General features: G+C 47.8%; 1 protein-coding gene across 2 annotated transcripts; it reads right to left on the reverse strand.

Moving 5' to 3' along the window:
• RILPL2 (Rab interacting lysosomal protein like 2) lies at window positions 1-27258 on the reverse strand. 2 transcript variants are annotated; one of them, XM_032243480.1, is made up of 4 exons: window positions 26560-27258; window positions 13515-13666; window positions 4822-4935; window positions 1-255 (listed from the first exon to the last, which is right to left on the reverse strand). In XM_032243480.1, the coding sequence occupies exons 1-4, from the start codon at window positions 26896-26898 to the stop codon at window positions 225-227; spliced, it is 636 nt and encodes a 211-aa protein (XP_032099371.1). In that variant the 5' UTR covers window positions 26899-27258; the 3' UTR covers window positions 1-224. The 2 variants fall into 2 exon arrangements, with proteins under 2 accessions (XP_032099371.1, XP_032099376.1); XM_032243485.1 differs by lacking the exon at window positions 13515-13666.
• Between the last annotated feature and the right edge of the window lie 514 nt (window positions 27259-27772).

The raw sequence follows: 27772 nt of genomic DNA on the forward strand, positions 1-27772 counted from the left end.
TTTCTGCTTCACTGGCCCAGGCCGAATCTTCAAGGTGTCCAGTTCTGCAGCCAGGGAGAAAGTGGTGCCAAGAGAACCTTGTTTCCTTCCTCCTTAGTCTGCTTTGAAGGGGAAATAAATACACAGGCCCAGTGTGTATGTGTGGCACGGACAGGGCTTTGCAAGGTATCTTTGGAGGGTTGTGTCCTAGAGTCAGAGCCATAGCCTTAGGTGTGGCCTTGGATCTAGGTCTGTTTCCCCGATCGGAAAGAGAACCTGGTGTGGAGAGAGAGGGGCCAGGGTTAGCACACGGAACAAAGCAAGGGCCGCAGAAACCCCCGTAAAATGTCTAAGTAGATCTTCCAGCTGTTGACTCCAAAGTATCTACAGGCCGGGTGTGGTGGGCCTGTCATCCCAGCACTTTGGGAGGCTGAGTCAAGAGGGTGAGGATCGCTTGATTCCAGGAGTCTGAGACATGCCTGGGAAGCATAATGATACCTCATCTCTACAAAAACTAAAAAAAAAAAAAACCAAAAGAAGTTTACCAAGTGTGGTAAGAAGGGCCTGTCATCCCAGCACTTTGGGAGGCTGAGGCAGGAGAATCGCTGGAAGCTCAGAAGTGAAGGTTTGCAGTGAGCTGAGATCGAGCCACTGCACTCCAGCCTGGGCAACAGAGCGAAACTCTGTCTCAGAAAAAAAAAATAAAGAATTCATTCATACAAAAATTAGCTGGGCATGGTGGTAGGTGCCTGTAATCCCAGCTACTCAAGAAGCTGAGGCAGAAGAATCTCTTGAACCTGGGAGGCAGAGGCTGCAGTGAGCCGAGATCATGCCATTGCACTCCAGCCGGGGCAACAGAGCAAGACCCTGTCGCAAAAAAAAAACTCATTCATTTATGCATGCATTCATTCATTCACTCATTCATTCCAGTAGCTCATTAAGTTTATCTGATCCTGAAAGGGTGGACTCATGCTTATGACTCATAGCCACATGTCCTCAGGCTAGCTCATGCACAGAACACACATTTCACTTTTGACCTATTAGGCTCAAACTCCAATTAGGTGTCCTAAACTCCCGTAGAGGGAGGCTGAAAGAAACCAGTAGTTTATGCCTTCTGGAAGCCTGATTTGCAAGAAGATAGCCAATGAAAGTCCTAAATGAACACCTTCAGCTCTGACACCTGGGGGGAGGTGCTCCTTCATTATCTTACCTCAGAAGACCCTTCCTTGTGGAAGAAATACTTCCATTAGGCTGGGCGCAGTGGCTTACACCCATAATCCTAGTGCTTTGGGAGGCCGAGGTGGGCAGATCGCTTGAACTCAGGAGTTCCAGACCAGCCTGAGAAACATGGAGAAATCCCATCTCTCCCAAAAATACAAAAATTAACCGGGTGTGGTGGCACACACCTGTGGTTCCTTCTACTTGGGAGGCTGAGATGGGAGAACAGCTTGAACCTGGGAGACAGAGGTTGCAGTGAGCCGAGACCAAGCTACCGGACTGCAGCCTGGGTGACAGTGAAACCCCACCTCAAAAAATAAAAGAAACAATCTCATTGGCCTTGCTTTGACCCTGTCTCCCAATCCTTCTCCACAAGGCAACCAGAGTGAGCTTTTCATATGTAAATACAGTCATGTTACTCTCCAGCTTAAAACTATCCAAGCTCTTCCCAATGCACCTAGAATAAAACCCACAGTCCGCACCAGAATCCACGTGGCCCTGGGTGACCCAGCCCCTCCCACCTCTCCAATCTCACCTCCATTCTCTTCCCTGTTCCAGTCACCGTGATATTTTGTTCTGAAAATTTCTGTACCCTGAGGCTCTTACACTTACTGTTCTAGCTGCCAGGAATGCTCTTTTTTTTTTAGTGGGAGATGGGATCTTGCTCTGTCATCCAGGCTGGAGTGTAGTGGTAGATCATGGCTTACTGTAGCCTGGACCTCTTGGGCTCAAGAGATCCCCCCAAGTAACTGGAACTACAGGAACATGCCCAGCTAATTTTGTTTATTTTTTACTTTTGAGGGTAGATCCTCAATAAATATTTGTTGAATGAATGCGGCACATGAAAGCCACATCTTATTGTCCTGACACCTGGCAACTAAGAGGGCACATATCAGTGTGGTCCAGGGGTTCCCCAAATCAGAATTGCCCAAAGAACTTGTGAAAAAAAAATCCAGATTTCTGAGCTTCATCCAAGAACCACTAACTTGATTTCTTAGAATGCGAATTTTCTTTTTTTTTTTTTTTTTTGACACGGAGTTTCACTCATGTTACCCAGGCTGGAGTGCAATGGCGCGATCTCAGCTCACCGCAACCTCCGCCTCCTGGGTTCAGGCAATTCTCCTGCCTCAGCCTCCTGAGTAGCTGGGATTACAGGCACACGCCACCATGCCCAGCTAATTTTTTGTAGTTTTAGTAGAGACGGGGTTTCACCATGTTGACCAGGATGGTCTCGATCTCTTGACCTCGTGATCCACCCGCCTCGGCCTCCCAAAGTGCTGGGATTACAGGCGTGAGCCACCGCGCCCGGCCTAGAATGTGAATTTTCTACAAGCACTTCACTCTTGGTTTAACAGACAGCATCTGAAGAACTAAGGGATCAACCCTGGTGCCCAGACATGAGGGAAAGTATTCAAAGGAAACCACATAGCATGTCCCAGCACTGCGACATGGGCTCACTCAAGAGGAGTGGTCCCACACAGGGCAGGGAGAGGGCCTCAGGCATTACCCACAGGCAGGCTGAAACTGCCTGTTGCTCCAATTCTTTCTCGTTAGGAAGAGGATACTGCCTCTTGCTTTTCTTTTTGTTTTTTGGAGTCTTGCCCTATCGCCCAGGCTGGAGAGCAGCGGCGTGATCTCGGCTCACTGCAACCTCTGTCTCCCAGGTTCAAGCGATTATCCTGCCTCAACAAGCCCGGCTAATTTTGTATTTATTTATTTATTAAAAATTTATTTATGGCCAGGCGCACTGGCTCATGCCTATAAATCCCAGCACTTTGGGAGGCTGAGGCAGGTGGATCACGAGGTCAAGAGATTGAGACCATCCTGGCCAACATGGTGAAACCCCGTCTCTACTAAAAATACAAAAATTAGCTGGACGTGGTGGTACGCACCTGTAGTCTCAGCTACTCAGGAGGCTGAGGCAGAAGAAACGCCTGAACCCGGGAGGCGGCAGGTGCAGTGAGCCGAGATCGCACCACTGCACTCCAGTCTGGTGACAGAGTGAGACTCCATCATAAAAAATTTATGTATTTATTTATTTAGAGATGGAGTCTCGCTCTGTCTCCAGGCTGGAGTGCAGTGGTGCGATCTCGGCCCACTGCAACCTCCGCCTCCTGGTTCAAGCAATTCTCCTGCCTCAGCCTCCCAAGTAGCTGGGACTACGGGTGTGAGCCACCACGCCCAGCTAATTTTTGTATTTTTAGTAGAGATGGAATTTCACCATGTTGGCCAGGATGGTCTCTATCTCTCCACCTGGTGATCCCCCAGCCTCGGCCTCCCAAAGCACTGGGATTACAGGTGTGAGCCACTGAGCTTGGCTTATTTTATTTTTTATTATTATTATTATTTTTTGAGACGAAGTCTTGCTCTGTCGCCCAGGCTTGAGTGCAGTGGCACAATCTCAGCTCACTGCAACCTCCACCTCCTGGGTTCAAGCAATTCTTCTGCCTCAGCCTCCTGAGTAGCTGGGATTACAGGCATGTGCCACCATGCCTAGCTAGTTTTTGTATTTTTGGTAGAGATGAGGTTTTGCCATGTTGCCAGGCTGGTCTCGAACTCCTGACCTCAGGTGATCTGGCCACCTCAGCCTCCCAAAGTGCTGGGATTACAGGCGTGAGCCACTGCGCCCCATCGTTATTATCATTTTCGTTTTCTTTCTTTCTTTCTTTTTTCAGAGATAGGGTCACACTCTGCTACCCAGGCTGGAGTACAATGGTGTAATAATAGCTTAATGCAGCCTCGAACTCCTCGGCTTACGTGATCCTCCTGTCATCCTCCTGAGTAGCTGGGACCACAGGTGCAGGTCACCTTGCCCAGCTAATTTTATTTGATCTCAGCCGAAAGGCTGATAAATGATATTAGCTAATTTAAAAAACATTTTTTTGGGCTGGGAGATTGAGACCATCCTAGCCAACATGATAAAAACCCGTCTCTACTAAAAATACAAAAATTAGCCGGGCATGGTGGCGCACGCCTGTAGTCCCAGCTACTTGGGAGGCTGAGGCAGGAGAATTGCTTGAACCCAGGAGGCGGAGGGTGCAGTGAGCCAAGATTGTGCCACTGCACTTCAGCCTGGTAACAGATGAGACTCCATCTCCAAAAAAAAAAATTTTTTTTTTGGTCCATGTGGGGTCTCACTTTGTTGCCCAGGCTCGTCTCAAACTCCTGGCTTCAAGCAATCCTCCTGCCCTAGCTTCCTGTAATCTCTGTTGCGATTACAGGCGTGAGCCACTGTACCCAGCCTGGTCATTGTTATTATATCACAGGGAGGCAGTAGAGTGTAGGAGCCAGACTTCCTTGGGTTCCTGACTTCACTATCTACCATCTGCACCCTTGGGCAACTTACCTTACTTCTCAGTATCTATTTCTCCATCTGTAAAATAGCATCTACTTTGCAGGGTCACTGTGATAATTCGATGAATTCATATATGCCAAGTGCCTAAGCTACTGCCTGGCAGATATCATTATAATACACTGGCGTTGAGTTTTCCCATGAGCTGCAGCACCACAACTGGGAGAAGGGAGGACCTCCCTGCCCTGGACAGCTGGACAGCCTCCTCTCGCCCCAACTACTTCCTTGAGTTATTATTTAGTGGGACCAGGGCGCAGTAGGGTGACACTTACAGCTTCTTTATGATCGTCTTCTCCTCCTTGCTCTTGCTGGCATTGTTGGCCCTGGTAACCACAGCATCTTTTTCTGTTCTTCCTCCTGGGCTTTCTCTTGGTGAAATCAGGCCACTGAGAAACAGGGGACAAAAATTAAATGGGTTATTTTATTACAGATTTTTTTTTTTTTTTGAGTTGGAGTCTTGCTCTGTCGCTCAGTCTGGAATGCAGTAGCGCAGTCTCGGCTCACTCAACCCCCGCTTCCCAGGTTCAAACGATTCTCCTGCCATGGCCTCCTGAATAGCTGGGACGACAGGTGCCCGCCACCATGCCTGGCTAATCTTTGTATTTTTAGTAGAAATGGGGTTTTACCATGTTGGCCAGGCTAGTCTCAAACGCCTGACCTCAAGTGATCCATCTGCCTCAGCCTCCCAAAGCGCTGGGATTATAGGTGTGAGCCACTGCACCTGGCCCTTATTACAGATCTCTTATGTGTGCCACTCTGAAAATAAAGGATCTTAATGATGACGATTATCATTATAGTAATATTATTATGGTTGAAAGCACTAGAGTCAGAGAAATTATGTTTCAAATAAGAATCTTCCCTCTACCTTTTCAATGTGATGCCTCTTATTTCTTTCTCTTACCTAATTGTATTGTCTACTACTTCAAGCTTCTTAACCTTCTAGGAATATGACTGTGTATAAATGCTCTAACTTAAGCCTTGGTTTCCTAACCTGTAAAATGAGTCTAATAATAGCACCTACCTCAAAGGATTGAGAGATTATGTAAGATAATACATAGTGCCTAACATTCAACAAATATTAAGCTACCTGCTGTGGTTAATAAATATTTTGCCTCTGAACTGTTTTATCTCTGAATAAAACAAAAATAATGTAATTTATATTCCAGTGGGGGAAGGAAATAGTCAATAAATAAAGCAATAAGTAAAATAAAAGTATAAATCATAAGTCAGATGGTGCTAAGAGCTAGATTTATATTGATTGATATTGCAGTCAGATAATATTGAGATCTGGCTCAAGGAGGGCCAGAGTATTTCCCTGGACTTGATGTAGAGAATTTAGAAAAAGTATGGTTTCTCATACTCCACTGGAATTGCCAGAAGTCTGTTTCCTAAGATTTAGAGAAAGCCTGTCTGTAAGGCAAACTAATGAGCACATGAGCAGAGAAAGCCAAAGAGGAGAAAGAGAGGCACCGAGTCCCTGATTCCAACCACTGCAAATTTCTTTCTTATTTATTTGTTTATTTATTTTTTGAGATGGAGTCTGGCTCTGTTGCCCAGGCTAGAGTACATTGGCATGATCTTGGCTCACTGAAACCTCCACCTCCTGGGTTCAAGCAATTCTCCTGCCTCAGCCTCCCAAGTAGCTGGGATTACAGGCCTGCGCCACCATGCCCAGCTAAGTTTTGTATTTTTAGTAGAGACAGGGTTGTACTGTGTCGGCCAGGCTGGTCTATTTCCTTTTTTTTTTTTTTTTTTTTGAGAGGGAGTCATGCTCTACCTGCCTGGAGCGCAGTGGCTCCATCCCAGCTCACTGCAACTTCCGCCTCCCAGGCTCAAGTGATTCTCATGCCTCTGCCTCCCAAGTAGCTGAGATTAAAGGCACCCGCCACCATGTCTCGCTGATTTTTGTAGTTTTAGTAGAGATGGAGTTTCAATGTGTTGGCCAGGCTGGTCTCAAACTCCTCACCTCAAGCGATCTGCCTGCCTCAGCTTCCCAAAGTGCTGAGGTACTGTTTCTGGGCTTCCTTTTTTTTTGAGATAGAGTCTTACTGTCACTCAGCTTGTAGTGCAGTGGCATGATCATAGCTCACTGTAATTTTGAATTCCTGGGCTCCAGTGATCCTCCCACCTCAGTCTCCCAAGTAGCTAAGATCATAGGCATGCACCATCACGCCAGCTAATTGTTTAGTTTTTGTAAAGATGGGGTCTCACCATGTTGCCTAGGCTGGTCTAGAATTTTTGGCCTCAAGTGATCCTCTTACCTTGGCCTCCCCAAAGTGCTGAGATTACAGGCTTGAGCTAGCCATTGCACCCAGCCCCTACCCAATGATGTTACCCAAAAGTTTCCTTTTGTGTTGAAGCTAGTTTAAATTGGACTTTTGTCACTTGCAACCATAAGAAGCCTGACCAAAATGAAATATTTCAGTTATGGCACAGTACAACTCATTATGTCCACTTAGGTGTTCTGTTGCAGTGCCCACTGGTTAACTAACCCCGTGGTGTCCCCTTGTTGTGGACTGAATTGTGTGTCTTTACTTATTTATTTATTTTTGAGATGGACTCTCGCTCTATCGCCAGGCGGGGGTGCAGTGGTGCGATCTCAGCTCAACTGCAACCTCTGCCTCCCAGGTTCAAGTGATTCTCCTGCCTCAGCCTCTCGAGTAGCTGGGACTACAGCGAACCACCATGCCCAGCTCATTTTGTATTTTTTTTTTTTTTAAGAGATGGAGTCTTGCTCTGTCACCCAAGCTGGAGTGCAGCGGTGTAATCCTGGCTCACTACAATTGCCGCTTCCTGGGTTCTAGCAATTCACCTTCCTCAGCCTCCTGAGTAGCTGGGATTACAGGCACATGCTGCCACGCCCCGCTAATGTTTTGTATTTTTAGTAGACAGGGTTTCACCATGTTGCCCAGGCTGCTCTCAAACTCCTGAGCTCAGACAATTCACCTGCCTCGGCCTCTCAAAGTGCTGGGATTATAGGCGTGAGCCACCATGCCTGGCCTTGTTGCATTTTTTATAGAGATAGGGTTTCACCATGTTGGCCATGATCTGTCCATCTTGGTCTCACACAGTGCTTATTTTTATTTTTTTTTGAGACAGAGTTTCACTCTTGTTGCCCAGGCTGAAGTGCTATGGCGTGATCTTGGCTCATTGCAACCTCCACCTCCCAGGTTCAAGCAATTCTCCGGCCTCAGCCTCCTGAGTAGCTGAAATTACAGGTGCATACCACCACGCTTGGCTAATTTTTTTTTTTTTTTTTGAGACAAAGTCTCGCTCTTGTTGCCCAGGCTGGAGTGCAGTTGTGCGATCTCGGCTCACTGCAACCTCCACCTCCCGGGTTCAAGTGATTCTCCTGCCTCGGCTTCCTGAGTAGCTGGGATTACAGGCACCCGCCACCATACCTGGCTAATTTTTGTACATTTAGTAGAGATGGGGTTTTGCCTTGTTGGCCAGGTTGCTCTTGAACTCCTGACCTCAGATGATCCACCTGCCTTGGCCTCCCAAAATGCCGAGATTACAGGCATGAGCCATCGTGCCTGGCCGCTGGGCTAATTTTTTTGTGTATTTAGTAGAGATGGGGTTTCACCATGTTGGCCAGACTGGTTTCGAACTCCTGACCTCAGGTGATCCTCCCGCCTCGGCCTTCCAAAGTGCTGGGATTACAGGCATGAGCCACCATGCCCCACCTCCAGCTTCTTATGTGTGGGAAGTAGAAAAGTTCCTTTTTAAAGTTTCCTTTCTTATTAAAAAATAAGTGTCCTAATAACTTTGTTAAGCCGTATCCTATGTAGCTGTTAGACATGCCATGCTTACAGGCATGTAGTACATTCTATGTCCTTGCACTTTAACGAAGGTATCTGTGCTGGACATGCTCACAGGTATGCCCCAGTTCTCCATTGCTTTTACCTGTTTGGAAAAGTTTTAAGTTGTTGGCCAATTGGGTTTTAGTTTAGATTGTGAGGTCTGGCTCCAGCTAATGGAGATCAGACACAGCAGTAAGGACAACTCCAAATGGGTAAGGAATAAATCTGTGGGTTTTCCTTTGTTCATTGTACTCTCATGGCATGATGGCTAGCGAGGGTACCCTTCCTGTAGTCCAGGAAGTAAAAATTGCGTTGCTGAAAAATCCTTTGTCTCAGTGCTAACTTTTCTTTGTGGCACCAAGTATCTACTCCCAACATTATGTTGGCTTTGTGGCCCTCCTGCTAGCCTGAGCTTCTCACTTGGCTGTGTCCAGTGGGGGATCAGCGGTGGGCTAGGCACAGCTGGGGCTGTCAGCAGGGGCCCCCTGGTTCTCCTTCATATCACCTCTCCAAGGGACTCTACCTTGAGCTTCCTCAGGGAATGGTGGTCTCAACGCAGCATTCCGAGAGCACAGAGACAGAAGCCAGGCCTCGTGCTCTTTAACCCCAGGAGACCAACAGCATCACTTCACCCTGTTCTCGCAGTCAAAGCAAGTCACAGAGCCAGCCTACATGCAAGGAGAGGGGAAAATGGAATCCACCTCTTCATGAAAGGAGTGGCAAAGCCTCAAAAGGTATGCAGGGTGGAAATACTGCTGTGGCTACCTTTGGAAACAACCTACCATATTTCCCTGTAATTACAATTTTTTTTTTTTTTTTTTTGAGAAGGAGTCTTGCTCTCTTGCCCAGGCTAGAGTACAGTGGCATGATCTCGGCTCACTGAAACCTCCGCCTCCCAGGTTCAAGCAATTCTCCTGCCTCAGCCTCTCAAGTAGCTGGGATTACAGGCACGTGCCACCATGCCCAGCTAATTTTTTTGTATATTTAGTAGAGGCGGGTTTCACCATGTTGGCCAGGCTGATCTCAAACTCCTGACTTCAGGTGATCTACCTGCCTTGCCTTCCCAAAACACTGGGATTACAGGCGTGAGCCACTGCGCCTGGCCACAATTTTTTTTTTTTTTTTGAAATATAGTCTTGCTCTGTGGCCCAGGCTTGAGTGCAGTGGCGCCATCTTGGTTCACTGCAACCTCTGCCTCCCAGGTTCAAGCAACGCTCCTGCCTCAGCCTCCTGAACGGCTGGGACTACAGATGTGTGCCACCACGCTCGGCTAATTTTTGTATTTTTAGTAGAGACGGAGTTTCATCATGTTCGCCCAGGCTGGTCTTGAACTCCTGACCTCAGGTGATCCACCTGCCTCAGCCTCACAAAGTGCTGGGTTTGCAGACATAAGTCACTGTGCTCAGCCATAATCACAAATTATTACCAGTACATAATCCATATGAGTTTGGACCTTCAAATGGATGCAGTTGCTATGAGAACATCTCAGTTGGCATGCTGGCTTCTCCAGAATATGTAACACCAGGGATGAAACAGAATCCTGCCTCCCTTGGCCTGTGCCAGATGGAAAGTGTGCGTCTCTTGTTCTCTGAGAATTCAAAACTAGAAATAAAGTGTGTGGTTTTGCCCACTAACAAGCTGCTCACGACACCCGCAGCTTGGCAGTTTCTCTTTTTAAGTACCTGTGCCTGAACCACTTATTAAATGAGAGGAAGACAGGTCTTTCCATGAACACTGTTCCAGCCTCAGCAAAAGACAGACAATAAATTTGGCTTCTTACAACGCTTCTGCGGCATTGCTGCTCTCTTAAACATGCTACATTCAAGGAATTTAAAGAATCATATCACTTGGGTTTGTTTCATTTTGGATCTGGGTATGTCCTTAATTCTAAGCTTTCATGATCTAAATGTGGCATGCTAATTAAAAGCACAGGCCTGGCTGGGCGCAGTGGCTCACGCCTGTAATCCCAGCACTTTGGGAGGCTGAGGTGGGTGGATCACGAGGTCAGGAGTTCGAGACCAGCCTGGCCAACACGGTGAAACCCCATCTCTACTAAATATACAAAAATTAGCCGGGCGTGGCAGCATATACCTGTAATCCCAGTTACTTGGGAGGCAGAACAAGGAGAATCGCTTGAACCCAGGAGGCAGAGGTTGTAGTGAGCCGGGATCATGCCACTGCACTCCAGCCTGGGGAACAGAGCAACACTGTGTCACACTGTCTGAGGTCACATCACCACTGCTGCCACCACTGCTTAAGCAGGTGCCCACCTCTCTGGTCCTCAGCTCACCATGTGATCACCTCTACTCACAGTCTTGCTGTGAGCACTAATTGAAATGATACTTGGGATACATTTAGCAGCGTGCCTGGCGCATGGTGAATATCAATAAATACTAGCTAGCACTACACTTTTATTCCCCTGGTTTTTCCTTCCTCTACCTGTAAGAAAACATGCTGCGTTTAACTCAGTGTTTCCCAGAATAAGTCAACTACAGAACCCCCTTTTCAAAAAATACCAATGTAAAGGAAAACATTTTGGGAAACAGCACAAATGGAAACAGCTACAAGTCCCAACGTGATTATGCCAACAGCTTTTTTACAGCCTCTCTTGCTTGTCCTACAATTTATTTTGTACATGGTACCACTGCAGTCTTTTTTAACTTCCCTTATTTTTTTATCATTTTTTTTTTTTTGAGACGGAGTTTCGCTCTTGTTACCCAGGCTGGAGTGCAATGGCACGATCTCGGCTCACCGCAACCTCCGCCTCCTGGGTTCAGGCAATTCTCCTGCTTCAACCTCCTGAGTAGCTGGGATTACAGGCACGTGCCACCATGCCCAGCTAATTTTTTGTAGTTTTAGTAGAGACGGGGTTTCACCATGTTGACCAGGATGGTCTCGATCTCTTGACCTCGTGATCCACCCGCCTCGGCCTCCCAAAGTGCTGGGATTACAGGCGTGAGCCACCGCGCCCGGCCACCTTCCCTTATTTTTAAATTTATTTTTTAGAGACAGGGTCTTGCTATGTCGCCCAGGCTGGCATCAAACTCCTGGGCTCAAATGATCCTCCTGCCTCAGGCTCCCTAAGTGCTGGGATGTAACACTGCACCAGGGTTTCTTGTTTTTGTTTTTGAGATGGAGTCTTGATCTGTCACTGAGGCTGGAGTGCAGAGACTTGGTCTTGGCTCACTGCAACTTCTGCCTCCCAGGTCCAAGTGATTCTCCTGCCTCAGCCTCCCAAGTAGCTGGGACTACAGGTGTGTGCCACACCACACCTGGCTAATTTTTTTTTTTTTTTTTGAGATAGAGTCTCACTCTTGTCACCCAGGCTGGAGTACAATGACACGATACCAGCTCACTGCAGCCTCTGCCTTCCGGGTTCAAGAAATTCTCCTGCCTCTGCTTCCTGAGTAGCTGGGATTACAGGCACCTGCCACCATGTGCAGCTAATTTTTGTATTTTTAGTAGAGACGGGGTTTCACCATCTTGGCCAGGCTGGTCTCGAACTCCTGACCTCGCGATCTGCCCACCTCGGCCTCCCAAAGTGCTGGGATTACAGGTGTGAGTCAATGCGCCTGGTAGTTTTGTATTTATAATAGAGACTGGCCTCTTGTCACTCTCTTTATCAAAACTTTACATTGGCCAGGTATGGTGGCTCACACCTGTCATCCCAGGATTTTGGGGAGGCTGAGGCAGGTGGATCACTTGAGCCCAGGAGTTTGACACTATCCTGGGGAAGATGGCAGGACCCTGTCTCTACAAAAAAATACAAAAATTAGCTGGGCATGGTGGCATGCACCTATGGTCCCAGTTACTTGGGTGGCTAAGTTGGGGGGATCACCTGAGTCTGGGGAGGTCAAGTGAGCTGTGATTGTGCCACTGTGCTACTGTGCTCCAGCCTAGCTGACAGAGTGAGACCCTGTTTCAAAACAAACAAACACTTTCCAGGTGCAGTGGGTCACACCGGAAATCCCATCACTTTGGGAGGCCATGGTGGGAGGATCACTTGAGCCCAAGAGGTCGAGACCAGCCTGAGCAACATAGCAAGATCTTGTCTCTGCACACACACACACACACACACACACACACACACACACAAACACACTAGCTAGGGGCAGTGGCACATGCCTGTGGTCCCAGCTACTTGGGAGGCCAAGGTGAGAGGATAGATTGAACCTAGCAGGTGGAGGCTGCAGTGAGCTGTGATCGTACCACTGCATTCCAGCCTGGGCAACAGAGCAAAACTCTGTCTCAAAAAGATAAAACAAAACAAAACTTTCCAATGACTTCTCATTACATTCACAACAAAGTGAAAGCTCAGCCGGACAGGATGGCTCTTGCCTATAATCCCAGCACTTTGGGAGACTGAGGCAGGTGAATCTCTTGAGGCCAGACGTTCAAGACCAGCCTGGCCAACATGGTGAAACCCCATCTCTACAAAAAATGCAAAGAATTACCCAGGCATGGTGGCGTGTGCCTGTAGTCCCAGCTACTTGGGAGGCTGAGGCAGGAGAATCACTTGAACCCAGGAGGTGAAAGTTGTAGTGAGCTGAGATCGCACCACTGTACTCCAGCCTGGGCGACACAGCAAGATCCTGTCTCAATAAACAAACAAACAAACAAATAAAACGAAAGCTCCTTCCCACAGCCAGCAAGGCACATGCCCCCAGGTTCTTTCCAACCATCTTCCCCCGTGCTTTCCTGGTTCTGCCTTCTTGGGCCTGTTGGAACTGGCCAAGCTGGTTCCTGCCACAGGGTCTTTGCACTTCCCGCTCTAATTTCCCCCCACCCAGTCTTTACGGGGTTGTCTCCTTTTCGTCTTTCCCTGGAGGGGTCTGCCGTGACCACCCCTCTCAGACAGGCTCTGCCCCTCCTACATCGCTGCCGGCCACGTTGTCTTGCGTCTCCTTCAGAGCACCTGCCACCATCCCCAGGTGTTTATTTTGGGCTTAGCTTCCTTGTTGATTGCTTGTCTCTGGCACTGGACTAGCAAGGATTTCTGCTCTCTTTGTTTTGTTGACTGCAGTGGCCCTAGGCCTGGAACGGTGTCTGGCACATAGTAGGTCCTCAATAAATTGGTTGAATGAACAAAACAACAAATATGTAACCTAGCAAGGAATTCTGGGTCAGGTCTGGGTGCGGACCCCCCAGGCAGCGGAGCCCACCTCTTGTAGCACTGCAGCTCTTCCTGCACCACCAGGAGCTGCGACTTGAGTCTGTTGCGTTCCTGCAGCACGTCCCTCAGCTCCTGCAGAGTGAAGCGGGGTCGGCTGGGATCTGTCAGGTCAACCACCATTTTGTTTGGACCCAGGTTCACCTGGAAGAGAAGACGCCACCTTTGCCAGCAACTTTATATCATTAAATTATTATTTATTATTGTTTTTATTTTGAGACAGAGTCTCACTCTATCACCCAGGCTAGAGTACAGTGGCACGATCTAGGCTCACTGAAACCTCCACCTCCCGGGTTCAACTGATTCTCCTGCCTCAGCCTTCCAAGTAGCTGGGATTACAGGCCTGTGCCACCACACCTGGATAACTTTTTGTATTTTTAGTAGAGACGGGGTTTCACCATGTTGGCCAGGCTGGTCTTGAACTGCTGACCTCAGGTGATTCACCCACCTCAGCCTCCCAAAGTGCTGGGATTACAGGCATGAGCCACTGCACCCAGCCTCATTACATTATTATTATTATTATTACTATTTTGAGATGGAGTTTTGTTCTTGTTTCCCAGCCTGGAGCGCAATGGTGAGATCTTGGCTCACCGCAACCTCCGCCTCCTGGGTTCAAGCAATTCTCCTGCCTCAGCCTTGAGAGTAGCTGGGAATACAGGCATGTGCCACCACCACGTCTGGCTAATTTTGTATTTTTAGTAGAGACAGAGTTTCTCCATGTTGGTCAGGCTGGTCTCGAACTCCTGACCTCAGGTGATCTGCCTGCCTCGACTTCCTGAAGTGCTGGGATTACAGGCGTGAGCCACTGTGCCTAGCCTAATTATATGCTTTTCAAAAAGAAAAGAAGATTTTTTTTTTTTGAGACGGAGTCTCCCTCTTGTTGCCCAGGCTGGAGTGCAATGGCGTGATCTCAGCTCATTGCAATCTCAGCCTCCTAAGTAGCTGGGATTACAGGCATGTGCCACCATACTCGGCCAATTTTTGTATTTTTAGTAGAGACGAGGTTTCTCCATGTTAGTCAGGTTGCTCTTGAACTCTCGACCTCAGGTGAGCTGCCTGCCTCAGCCTCCCAAAGTGCTTACAGGCATGAGCCACCTCACTTCGCCAAAAAGAAGAATTTTAAAAGATGCCACTTATACAGTTTCCCTCATGAGGATGGAGCATGTGCCCCAGAAAGGCAAGTCTTTTTGTTTGGTGGTTCCAGGGACGCTGTTGGAAGTGACTGGACAGCAGTTAAAAAGTCAAAGTTCTGTGCTCCTTCCTTCCCTTCCCAAGGAAGCTGCCATTAACTGAAAAGAAAAGAAAAAAAAAAAAAAGGTCAAAGTTCTAAGAACCATTCTCTGAGAAAAGAACCTTAGAGAATGGCTGACTCCAGGGCTGGAGCAGAGGAAGTACAAATGGTGCCCAGAACAGGCTACTTAAGGGATGGAGACAGATGAAAATGACAGTTTGAAGAAGCTCCTACTGGCTAGACTGACGGCAATTTGAGTATTGCAATGAATAATAACAGGAATGGAGAATAAAACATCAAGTAAGAATTCAGAAGTCCACATTCAAAATACAAAAATAGGCTGGGCTTGGTGGCTCACGCCTGTAATCCCAGCACTTTGGGAGGCCGAGTTGGGCAGAATACTTGAGGTCAAGAGTTCGAGACCAGCCTGGTCAACCTGGCAAAACCCTGTCTCTACTAAAAATACAAAAAATTAGCCAGGCATGGCCACGTGCGCCTGTAGTCCCAGCTACTGTGGAGGCTGAGGCAGGAGAATCGCTTGAATCCGGGAGGCAGAGATTGCAGTGAACTGAGATTGCACCACTGCATTCCAGCCTGGGGGAAAGAGCAAGACTGTCTGAAAAAATAAATAAATAAAATAAAAATTAATTGATTCATGAGGAGAAGGGGAATCCATACTTCACAGCAGAATGCCAACTGATAGATGTAGAAGATGACAGAGTTGAAAAACCACCTAATTTTTCAACCATCTTCTCAACAGTTGATTCAAGCAAGACTAATAAATGGTTCTAAAACTTGTGGCTGAAAGTTTTTTGGGAAACAGGCTATTTTACACAGGTTCAAAGTATATTCCCACAGGCTACTTCTTTTTTTGTTTGGTTTTGAGACAGAGTCTTGCTCTGTCACCTAGGCTGGAGTGCAGTGACACAATCTCGACTCACTGCAACCTCTGCCTCCCGGTTCTCCAGCCTCAGATCCAGAGTAGCTGAGATTACAGGTGCACGCCACTCCGCACAGCTAAGTTTTGTATTTTTAGTAGAGACAGAGTTTCACCACGTTGGCCAGGATGGTCTTGATCTCCTGACCTCGTGATCCGCCCACCTCTGCCTCCCAAAGTGCTGGGATTGCAGGCGTGAGCCACCGCGCCCGGCCTACTTCTTAATTACAAAGAGAATACTGTGCAGGAGCCTTACAGACACCATCTTACCCAAGTGCTCAAAGTTAACGTCACCAGTGATGACAAAGCAGTATCATGTGCCTCCTGATGGGCTGCACCGAGAGACACATGCCACTTCACAGCTGTCCCCAGCAGGCACGTATGAGGCCACTCTAACCACAAGGAAACATCAGAAGCAACCCAAATGGGCTGGGCACAGTGGTTCACGCCTGCAATCCCAGCACTTTGGAAGGACAGGCAGGTGGATCACTTGAGGTCAGGAGTTTGAGACCAGCCTGGCCAACATGGTGAAATCTGGTCTCTACTAAAACTAGAAAAAAAAAATTGGCTGGCATGGTGGTGCATGCTTGTAGTCCCAGCTACTTGGGAGGCTAAGGCGGGAGAATCACTTGAACCCAGGAGGTGGAGGTTGCAGTGAGCCAAGATCATGCCACTGAACTCCACCCTGGGCTACAGAGCAAGATTCCGTTTTAAAAATAAATAATTAAAAGGCCGGGCATGGTGACTCATGACTAATCCTAGCACCTGCAGAGGCTGAGGCAGGCAAATCACCTGGGGTCAGGAGTTGGAGAACCGCTTGGGCAACATGGTGAAACACTGTTTGTACTAAAAGCACAAAAATACAAAATTAGCCGGGCGTGGTGATGGGCTCCTGTAATCCCAACTACTTGGGAGGCTGAGGCAGGAGAATCACTTGAACCTGGGAGGCGGAGGTTGCAGTGAGCCGAGACAGCGTCATCACACTCCAGCCTGGGCAACAAGAGCAAAACTCCGTCTCAAAAAAAAAAAAAAAAAAAAAAGTAACCCAAATTGAAGGGCATCCTAGAAACCAGCTGAAGTATAATCTTCAGAAGTGACTTTTTTTTCTGAGACTGTCTCTGCCTGTCACCCAGACTGGAGTGCAGTGATGCAATCACTGGTCACTTTAGCCTCAACCTTCTGGGCTCAAGCAATTCCCCAACCTCAGCCTCTGGAGTAGCTGAGACTACAATTTTGTGCCACCATGCCTGGCTAATTTTTTATTTTTTGTAGAGATGGGGTCTCACTATGTTGCCCAGGCTGGCCTCAAACTCCTGGGCTCAAGTGATCCTCCCACCTCAGCCTCCCAAAGTGTTGGGATTACAGGCATGAGCCTCAGTGCCTGACCCTTTAGAAGGATTAAGGTCACGAAAGATAAGTACAACCTAGGAAGTATTCCAGACTAAAGGAGATTAAAGAGAAATGACAATCAAAGGCACCATGTGACCCTGGATTGGCTCTTCCATCAGAAAAAAAAAACGTTGGCTAGGCACGGTAGCTCACACCTGTAATCCCAGCACTTTGGGAGGCCAAAGTGGGCGGATCACCTGAGGTCAGGAGTTCAAGACCAGCCTGGCCAACATGGCAAAACCCCCATCTCTACTAAAAATACAAAAATTAGGTGGGCGTGGTGGTGCACACCTGTAATCCCAGCTACTTGGGAGGGTGAAGAGGGAGGATCATTTGAACCCAGGAGCAGAGGTTGCAGTGAGCTGGGATCAAGCTATTGCACTCCAGCCTGGGCAACAGAGTAAGATTCTGTCTCAAAAAAAAAAAAAAAAAAAGAAAAAGAAAAAGAAAAAAGAATGTTATTAAGGGCATTATTGCTGAATTTTGAAGGTGAATGGTGTATAACATCTTGGTAGTTTATCAACTTTCCCCCTCCTGCATTTGGTCATTTATTGTGATTATGTAACAGTATGTCTTAGAACGGAGGTCCCCAACCCTGGGACCATGGACCTAAATGTCCATTAATAGAAGTGTGGTTAAACAAACTAAGGCACAACCACACTCCAGAATATTCTACAGGTGATAAAGAGCGTGAGGATCACCTGAGCCCAGGAGTTCGAGAGCAGCCTGGGCAACATGGCGAGTCTCCATTTCTACAAAAAATACAAAAATTAGCTGGGCATGGTGGCACGCACCTGTAGTCACAGCTACTCGGGAGGCTGAGGTGGGAGGATCGCTTGAGCCTGAGAAGTTGAGGCTACAGTGAGCCATGACCACACCACTGCACTCCCGTCTAGGTGACAAAGTGAGGCCCTGGCTCACAAAAAAAGAAAAGAAAAAAAGAAAACACTTTGTGTTGTTGAGGCTACAGGGAAAGAGGCCCTTGTGCTGAACACTGAGGAAGCAGATCTCATTAACCTCTTTGGAGTGTAATTTATCGAGACAAATTTCAAATGCACCTTTCTTTTGACCCAGTGAGGATCCACTTTCCTCTAGATATTGGCTTATCAGGGGCCAAACAACATACGTCAGGGAGAGTCACTGTTGCACGTGGTAAGAGGAAAAGATTGGAAAAGATATGGCTTTTGGTTGGACGTGGTGGCGCCGGCCTGTAATCCCAGGATTTTGAGAGGCTGAGGCAGGTGGATCAGTTGAGGTCAGGAGTTCGAGACTAGCCTGGCCAACATGGTGAAACGCTGTCTTGACTAAAAAATGCAAAAATTAGCTGGGTGTGGTGGCATGCACCTGTAGTCCCAGCTACTCAGGAGGCTGTGGCAGGGGAATCGCCTGAACCCAGGAGGCAGAGGTTTCAGTGAGCCAAGATAGCGCCATTGCACTCCAGCCTGGACGACAGAGCGAGACTCCATCTCTACATAAATAAATAAATAAAGCAAAATCAAATAAAATACATTGAATTATAACAATAGCACCTAAGCTGACAGTTATCAAAATGTTTTTATTTATTTATTTTTATTTATTTATTTTGAGACGGAGTTTCACTCATGTTACCCAGGCAGGAGTGCAATGGCGCGATCTCGGCTCACGGCAACCTCCGCCTCCTGGGTTCAGGCAATTCTCCCGCCTCAGCCTCCTGAGTAGCTGGGATTACAGGCACGCGCCACCATGCCCAGCTGATTTTTTGTATTTTTTAGTAGAGATGGGGTTTCACCATGTTGACCAGGATGGTCTCGATCTCTTGACCTCGTGATCCACCCGCCTCGGCCTCCCAAAGTGCTGGGATTACAGGCTTGAGCCACTGTGCCTGGCTGATCAAAATGTTTTTAAGGCAAATTTATGATTAATATAATTGATTTTTCTTCTTCTGTGTTTTTTTTTTTTTTCTGAGAGACAGTGTCTTGCTATGTTGCCTAGGCTGGTCTAGAACTCCTGGGCTCAAGTGATCCTCCTGCCTCAGCCTCCCAAGGTGCTGGGATTACAGGCATGAGCCAATGCTCCCAGCCTATAGCTCCTTCTTTATTAAATAACAGGATCTAGCCATACATTTAAGAAAATACTGAACACAAAGTTCTGAGATATGTATTAATACTGTGTAGCCTCCCAAGAACTGGGATTACAGGCGTTAAGCCACTGCACCTGGCCCCTTTTGCATTTGGAGCTTATATTTTTTTAAAAGGAAGAAAAGCCCGAGTACAGTGGCTCACGCTTGTAATCCCAACACTGTGGGAGGCCGAGGCGGGCAGATCATCTGAGGTCAAGAGTTCAAGACCAGCTTGGCCAACATCGCGAAAAATACAACAGTTGGCTGGGTATGGTGGTGGGCGCCTGTAATCCCAGCTACTCAGGAGGCTATGGCAGGAGAGAATTGCTTGAGCCCGGGAAAAAGAGGTTGCAGTGAGCCAAGATGGTGCCACTGCACTCCAGCCTGGGCGACAGAGTGAGACTCAGCCTCAAAACAAACAAACAAACAAACAGGAAATAAAAGGAAGAAAAAAAAACCTTAGGATGGCTACTGTCCAAAGAAAAGAAAGTAACAAGCATTGGGAGAGGAAGTGGAGAAACTGGATCCCTTGAACCCCCTCATGGTGACGTAAATGATGTAAATGACGAAGTTGCCATGGAAAACAGTAGGGCCATTCTTTTAAAAATTAAAAATCCAATTACCATTTGATCCAGCAATTCCAATTCTGGGTATGTATCTGGAGCACTGGAGGCAGGACATGGAGAGATATTTGCACACTCATGTTCATAGCAGCACTATTTATTTCATTATTATTTTTTGAGATGGAGTCTTCCTCTCTCACAGGCTGGAGTGCAATGGCATGATCTTGGCTCACTGCAACCTCCACCTGCCAGGTTCAAATGGTTCTCCTGCCTCAGTCTCCTGAGTAGCTGGGATTACACACATGCGCCACGCCTGGCTAATTTTGTATTTTTAGTAGAGATGGGGTTTCGCCATGTTGTCCAGGCTGGTCTCAAATTCCTGTCCTCATGTGATCTGCCCGCCTCAGCCTCCCAACACAGCAGCACTATTTACAGTAGCCAAGGGGTAGCAGCAACCCAAGTGTCCACCAACAAATGAATAAAGTATGGCATATGCCTCCAACAGAATATTATTCAGCCCTCAAAGGCAAGGAAATTCTGACACGTGCCACGACATGAATGAATCTTGAGGACATTATGGTAAGTGAAATAAGCCAGTCACTTAAAGACAAATATATGATTTCACTGATATGAGCAACCTAGAATAGGTAGATTCACAGGGACAGAAAGTAAAAGAGTAGTTACCATGGGCTGGTGGAGGGGAAGGAGGAGTTGTTGCTTAACGGGTCAGTTTCAGTTTTGAAAGATGAAGGTTCTGGAGATGAATAGTGGCAATGGCTGAACGACAATGTGAATGGACTTAATGCAGCTGAACTGTACACTTAAAAATGGTTAAGATGGTACTATTTTATGTTGCTTACATTTTACTACAATTTATTTTATTTTATTTTATTTTCTGCTCTGTTGCCCAGGCTGGAATACAGTAGCATGATCTCGACTTACTGCAACCTCTGCCTCCCGAGTTCCAGGGATTCTCGTGCCTCAGCCTCCTGAGTAGCTGGGATTACAGACCTGCACCACCACACCTGGGTAATTTTTGTATTTTTAGTAGAGGCAGGGTTTTGCCATATTGGCCAGTCTGATCTCGAACTCCTGACCTCAAGTGATCCTCCTGCTTCAGCCTTCCAAAGTGCTGGGATTACAAGCATTTGAGCCACCATGCCCTGTCTAATTTTTTGTATTTTTAGTAGAGACGGAGTTTTGCCATGTTGGCCAGGCTGGTCTCGAACTCCTGACTTCAAGTGATCTGCCTGCTTTGGCCTCCCAAAGTGCTGGGATTATAGGGATGAGCCACTGTGCCTGGCCTTACTACAATTAAAAAAATCAACAGCTGGGTGTGGTGGCTCTCGCCTGTAATCCCAGCACTTTTAGAGGCCAAGGTAAGCGGATCACGAGGTCAGGAGATCAAGACCATCCTTGCTAACATCATGAAACCCCATCTGTACTTAAAATACAAAAAAAAAAAAAAAATTAGCTGGGCGTGGTGGCATGCACCTGTAGTCCCAGCTACTTGGGAGGCTGAGGCACGAGAATTGCTTGAACCTGGGAGGGGGAGGTTTCGGTGAGCCGAGATCACGTCACTGCACTCCAGTCTGGGCAACAGAGGGAGACCCTCTCAAAAAACAAACAAACAAAAATCAAAAAGAGGTCAGGAATGGTGGCTCATACCTGCAATCCCAGCACTTTGGGAGGCTAGGGTGGATGAATTGTTTGAGCCCAGGAGATTGAGACCAGCCTGGACATCATGGCAAAACATCATCTCTAGAAAAAATACAAAAATTAGGTGGGTGTAGTGTCGCACCCTTATAGTCTCATTACTAGGGAGGCTGAGGTGAGAGGATCACCTGAGCCCAGGGAGATCGAAGCTGCAGTGAGCAGTGTTCACACCTACCACTGCACTCCAGCCTGGGTGACAAAGTGAGACCAAAACATACACAGAAAAAAAAAAGGCATATAATTGTGAACTGTCTAGTGGCACTAAACATTCTTTTTCTTTTTTTTTTTTTTTTGAGACGGAGTCTCGCTGTGTTGCCCAGGCTGGAGTGCAATGGTGCAATCTTAGCTCACTGCAACCTTGGCCTCCTGGGTTCAAGTGATTCTCCTGCCTCAGCCTCCCGAGTAGCTGGGACTACAGGCGCCCATCACCATGCCCGCCTAATAACACTCATTTTCTTAATTCATGCCTTTTCCCTATCCCTGTTCTTAAGGCTGTGGTTTGGGAGAAAACATGCCATGTCATCTGCCGCCTGATGAAACTTGTTCCCTTTGCCCCACATGGGAAATTACCCAGCCCCTGTGCAGACCACACTGTTCTCGGCCCATAATGGGACTTCCTCCATATCCTTGTGCCTGGAGATGGAGGCAAAAATAACACAGAATGTGGCTGAGCAATCCTGGGCAAGTCATTTAACTTTCCTTGACGCTCAAAAGCCAGGCTGCAAGTCATCACACTTAACCATGTCACTTGACAGATACTAAAGTACAACCTTATCTACAAATACAATTGTCACTGTCACTTAGGAATAGGTGACATAAGTTATCAGGCCCCAGACAGAGGAGGTATGAGGCAACTAACAATACTACTAATAAAGTTACCAGGGAAGTTACCGGGAAACTTCATAACTTCATACTTCCCCATGAATTTCAGTGACTCTGTTCCTGATCTTTCCTGGCTTACTTCTTGGTTTGTATACTTTTTTTTTTTTGAGATGGAGTCTCGCTCTGTCACCAGGCTGGAGTGCCCTGGCACAATCTCAGCTCACTGCAACCTCCACCTCCTGGGTTTAAGCGATTCTCCTGCCTCAGCCTCCTGAGTAGCTGGGACTAGAGGCACATGCCACCATGCTCAGCTAATTTTTGTATTTTTAGTAGAGACGGGGTTTCGCTATGTTGACCAGGGTGGTCTCAATCTCTTGACCTCATGATCTGTCCACCTCAGCTTCCCAAAGTGCTGGGATTACAGGCATGAGCCACCGTGCCCAGCCTTGGTTTATATACTTGGTTTTTGTTTGTTCGTTTTTGAGACAGTCTTGCTCTGCTGCCCCAGCTGGAGTGTAGTTGCATGATCTCCGCTCACTGAAAACTCTGCTTCCCGGGTTCAAGTGATTCTTGTGCCTCAGCCTCTGAGTAGCTAGGATTATAGGCATTGTGGCACCAGGTCCAGCTAATTTTGTATTTTTAGGAGAGACAGGGTTTCACCATGTTGCCCAGGCTGGACACAAACTCCTGGCCTTAAGCGATCTGCCTGCCTCAGCCTCCCAAAGTGCTGGGATTACAGTTGTGAGCCACTGCTCCCAGTTTGTATACTTGTGCTCTGGTTGTAGGAGTGTGCGTCTGACCTCTCCCACTAGATGTGAGCTCCTTGAGGGCAGGGACCTTGCCTACTTGATCTCCATAACCCCAGAGCCTTGCCTCAGTCACTGCAGTCACTCATCAAATGTTAGTACAACAAATAAGGTCTAATGTCTCTATTTAGGGATGGGATATTTAAGACTAGCATCTCTGAGTTAAGATCCTGACTTCACCTCTTACTTGCCGGTAAGTCCTTAGGCAAATGACTTAACTATTCTGTGCCTCAGTTTTGTAAAACAGTAATAGTGTGAGGATTAAAAATGACATTGTCCACTTACAGCAGCTTTAAAAAATAAAAAAAACTGTAGCTGGAGACCTGCTAGTGAGTCATAAAATTAATTCAATAAGTCTCGACAAGAATTTTTAAAAACTAGGCCTGGCACAGTGGCTCATGCCTGTAATCCCAGCACTTTAGCTGGGAAACTTCATACTTCCCTGTGAGGCTGATGTAGGCAGATCACTTGAGCCCAGGAGTTCAAGACCAGCCTGGGCAACATGGTTAGACTCCATCTCTACAAAAAATACAAAAATTAGCCAGGTGGTTGGTGTGTGCCTGTAATCCTAGCTACTTGAGAGGATGCGGTGGGAGGCTCACTTGAGCCCAGGAGGTTGAGGCTTCAGTGAGCTGTGATCACCCCACTATACTCCAGCCTGGATGACAGAGAAAGACCCTGTACCCCCAGAAAATATTTTTTTTTTGAGACAAAGTCTCGCTCTGTCTCCCAAGCTGGAGTGCAGTGGTGCGATCCCGGCTCACTGAAACCTCCACCTCCCAGGTTCAAGTGATCCTCCTGCCTCAGCTTCCCGAGTAGCTGGGACTACAGGTGTGCACCACTATGCCCGGCTAATTTTTGTGTTTTTAGTAAAGATGCGGTTTCACTATGTTGGCCAGGTTGGTCTCAAACTCCTGACCTCGTGATCCACCCGCCTCGGTCTCCCAAGTGCTGGGATTACAGGCGTGAGTCATCGCACCCCGCCCCCCAAAAAGAATTTTAAAAGATCATAAAAATAGAATAGAAAAGACATTATGACTGTGTATTATGTACAGTAAGGGCCAAGTAGGGTAAATTGTTTCTTGAAACTTTTGTTTCATCAATACTGTATAGCGATGTAAAATGTAATTTTGTAAAATTGAGGTAAAAACATACATACAGAAAAATGCACTAATGTTGGCTGGGCGCAGTGGCTGGGCTGAAGCAGGAGGATCGCTTGAGGCTGAGGGGTCAGAGACCAGCCTTTGCAAAATGAGACCCCATCTCTACAAAAAAAATAAATAAATAAAGCACTAGCTTGATGAATTTTTTTTTTTTTTTTTTTTTAAATAGGGTCTTGCTCTGTTGCCAGGTTGGAGTGCAGGGGCTTGATGATGGCTCACTGCAGCCTCAACCTCCTGAGCTAGCTGGATGATTTTTTTTTTTTTTCTTTTCCTTTTTCTTTTCTTTTCTTTCTTTCTTTCTTTTTTTTTTTCCACCATTTCACCTTCTGGGTTTCTGGGATGATTTTTTTTTTAAAGATAGAGTTTCCCTCTTTTGCCCAGGCTGGAATGCAGTGGAGCGACCTTGGCTCACTGCAACCTCCATCTTCTGGTTTCAAGTGAATCTCCTGCCTCAGCCTCCCAAGTAGCTGGGATTACAGGTGCCCGCCACCATGCCCTGCTAATTTTTTTGTATTTTTAGTAGAGACAGGGTTTCACTATGTTGGCCAGGCTGGTCTCAAACTCCTGACCTTGTGATCTGCCCGCTTCAGCCTCCCAAAGTGTTGGGATTAAAGGCATGAGCCACTGCACCTGGCTGGCTGATTTTTGACATATGTGTAGATCCCTATATCCATACCCTGATTAAGATATGGGACACTTCTAGCTCTCTATCAATTTCCCTTCTGTTGCCCTCACCACCAGTTTGCCTTTTATAACTATAAATTATTTTGCCTATTCCTGAATTTTATTTAAATGTACAGTAAAGTCGGGTGGGGTAGCTCATGCCTGTAATCCCAGCACTTTGGAAGGCTAAGGTGGGTGGGTCACTTGAAGCCAGGAGTTTGAGGTCAGCCTGGGCAACATGGCAAAACCCCATCTCTACTAAAAAAGAAAAATACAAAAAAAAAAAAAAAAGTTATCCAGGCATGGTGGCAGTTGCCTGTAATTCCAGCTACTGAGGAGGCTGAGGCAGGAGAATCACTTGCATCCAGGAGGTGGAGGTTGCAGTGAGCTGAGGTCATGCCATTGCACAACAGCCTTAGTGACAGATCAAGACTCTGACTAAAAAGAAAACAAGAAAAAAGACTGGGTGCAGTGGCTTACGCCTGTAATCCCGGAACATTGGAAGGCTGGGGGGGGGGCGGATCACTTGAGGTCAGGAGTTCAAGACCAGCCTAGCCAAAGAGTGAAACCCCATCTCTACTAAAAATACAAAAATTAGCTGGGCATGGTGGTGGGTGCTTGTAATACCAGCTATTTGAGAAGCTGAGGCAGGAGAATAGCTCGAATTCAGGAGGTGGAGGATGCAGTGAGCCAAGATTTTACCACTGCACTCCAGCCTGGATGACAGAGCAAGACTTCGTCTCAAAAAAAAAAAAAAAAAAATCTACAGTAGGTTCTCTTTTATGCCTGGCTTCCTTATCCCAATGTAAGAGTGAGATTCATCCACACTGTTACGTATATCAGCACCGTTCTCTTTTCTCTGTTGCATAGTATTCCATACGTCACAATTTCAAAACTTGATTGGGTTGCATTTGGATTGCTTCTAATTTGTGAGTTTTAGTTATGACTAAAGCTGCTCTGAATCTTCTTGTCTATATCTTTTTGTGGTCATATGCACTAATTACTCTTCAGGTAAAATGTGTTTCTTGTCCAAGTGTGGTGGCTCACACCTACAATCCCAGCACTTTGGGAGGCCAAGGCAGGAGGATTGCTTGAGCTCAGAAGTTTGGGACCAGCCTGGGTAACAAAGTGAGACCCCCCTCCATCTCTACAAAGCATCAAAAAAGTTAGCCAGGCACAGTAGCACATGCCTGTACTCCCAGCTGCTTGGAAGGCTGAGGCAGGAGAACTGCTTGAACCTAGGAAGCCAAGGCTATAGTGAGCCGTGTTCACACCACTGCACTCTAGCCCGGGCCATACAGCAAGACCGTGTGTCAAAAAAAGAAAAAACAAGTGTTTCTTGTGTAGGTCAGAGGTTCTCAAACTGTGGACCCTGGACCAACAGCATCAGAATTAACTGGGAACTCGTTAGAAATACAGATTCTGGCCAGGCAGGCTGGCTCACAGCTGTAAACCAGCACTCTAGAAGGCTGAGGCTGGAGGATCACTTGAAGCCAGGAGTTTGAGACCAGCTTGGGCAACACAACGAGACCTCATCTTTTAAAGAAAAGAAAAAAAATAAAGGAATAAAGGAAGGCGCCTCCCTGCCAGTGAGCGCCCTCCCAACCCCGCAGGCGCCGCGGGCTCGACACCCTCGCTCCCACACTAACCTCCCCGCTGGCCGGAGGGCCCTGGCTCCGCAGCCCCTCCACCTCCTTCCTGAGGCTGTCCCTCTCCATCTTCAGCTCCTCCACCGCCAGGCTGCCCTCGTTCACCAGCGCCTCCAGCATCTCCAGGACGCGGACGACTTTGAACTGCAGCTGCGTCACCCGAGGGTCGCTGCCCAGGGCCATGAGCTCGCGGCCCAACAGGTAGGAGATGTCATACACGTCCTCGGCGGTCAGCTGGAAGGGGCTCTTGCCCAGCGCCCCCTCGGGCCCAGCCTCATCCCTCTCCTCGTCCTCGTCTACCTCGTCCTCTTCCTCTTCTCGCACAGGGGGCTCCTCCATGGCCACCAGACCCCCGCCGCCCCCCGGAGCTGATGTCTTGGAGTCTCCCGAAGGTTGAACTTCCTCCCGGCACCCAAAACTTTCCGCTGGGCAGAGTCCCTACCGGCCCAATCAGCGCCTCCTGGGGGTGGGCCCAGGGCGGGGAGGGGGATGGAGCAAGGGGCAGCGCACGCGACTCTCAGGCCTTCGCCCGGGGCGCACAGTCCTCGCTGCCGGTCGCGCGGCAGAGCGCGCTCCAGGATGTGGTTTGGGGCGCGAAGGGACAACGGAAAGGGAGGGCGGCCGAAAAGAGGAACGGGGAAGTTCAGGGGTGACGGCGATCGCCCCAGCCTGGGAACAGTTGCAGCCCCGGGGAGGGGACGCCCTGAGCCCCGCCCCTGGCGACCGCCGCTGGGAGGCGCGTTTCCGTGGAGACAGAGTTTCCACCGCGTAATTGGAGAGCCGGGTAAAAAGAACGCAACTTTTTCCTTTCTACCCGCGTGCTTTAGAATTTGCATCGTATGTGATGGAAGATCTCACCTCTCTTTGAGGGTGTTTTCTGGAGCCTGCGGCCAAACAGAAAGCAGTTGTTGTGGGCAGCGCGACAAAGTCCCCGAGACTTGAGGATCTGGAAAACTCCCAGGCAAATTGTCACCAGGGCCTGGGGCATCTGACTCGGCTGTGACTCTCAATAAAATGGAGAATTCCTGCCCTGCTCACTTCGCTGGTTCCTCGGCTCCTCCACGTAACCAGCGCTGTCATCTTGGCAAGATACTTAACTTCTCTGAGCCTCAGTCTCCTCCTCTGTAAAATGGGAGCAACACCCGGACCCAGCTGATAGGGTTGCTGCGAGGAACAAGAGCTTATGAGATCATGTGTGTGACACCTCAAGCAC

The sequence above is a fragment of the Sapajus apella genome, unplaced genomic scaffold (genome assembly GCF_009761245.1).
Source record: "Sapajus apella isolate SASKATOON/1434 unplaced genomic scaffold, GSC_monkey_1.0 scaffold2, whole genome shotgun sequence".
NCBI classification, from domain to species: domain Eukaryota; kingdom Metazoa; phylum Chordata; class Mammalia; order Primates; family Cebidae; genus Sapajus; species Sapajus apella.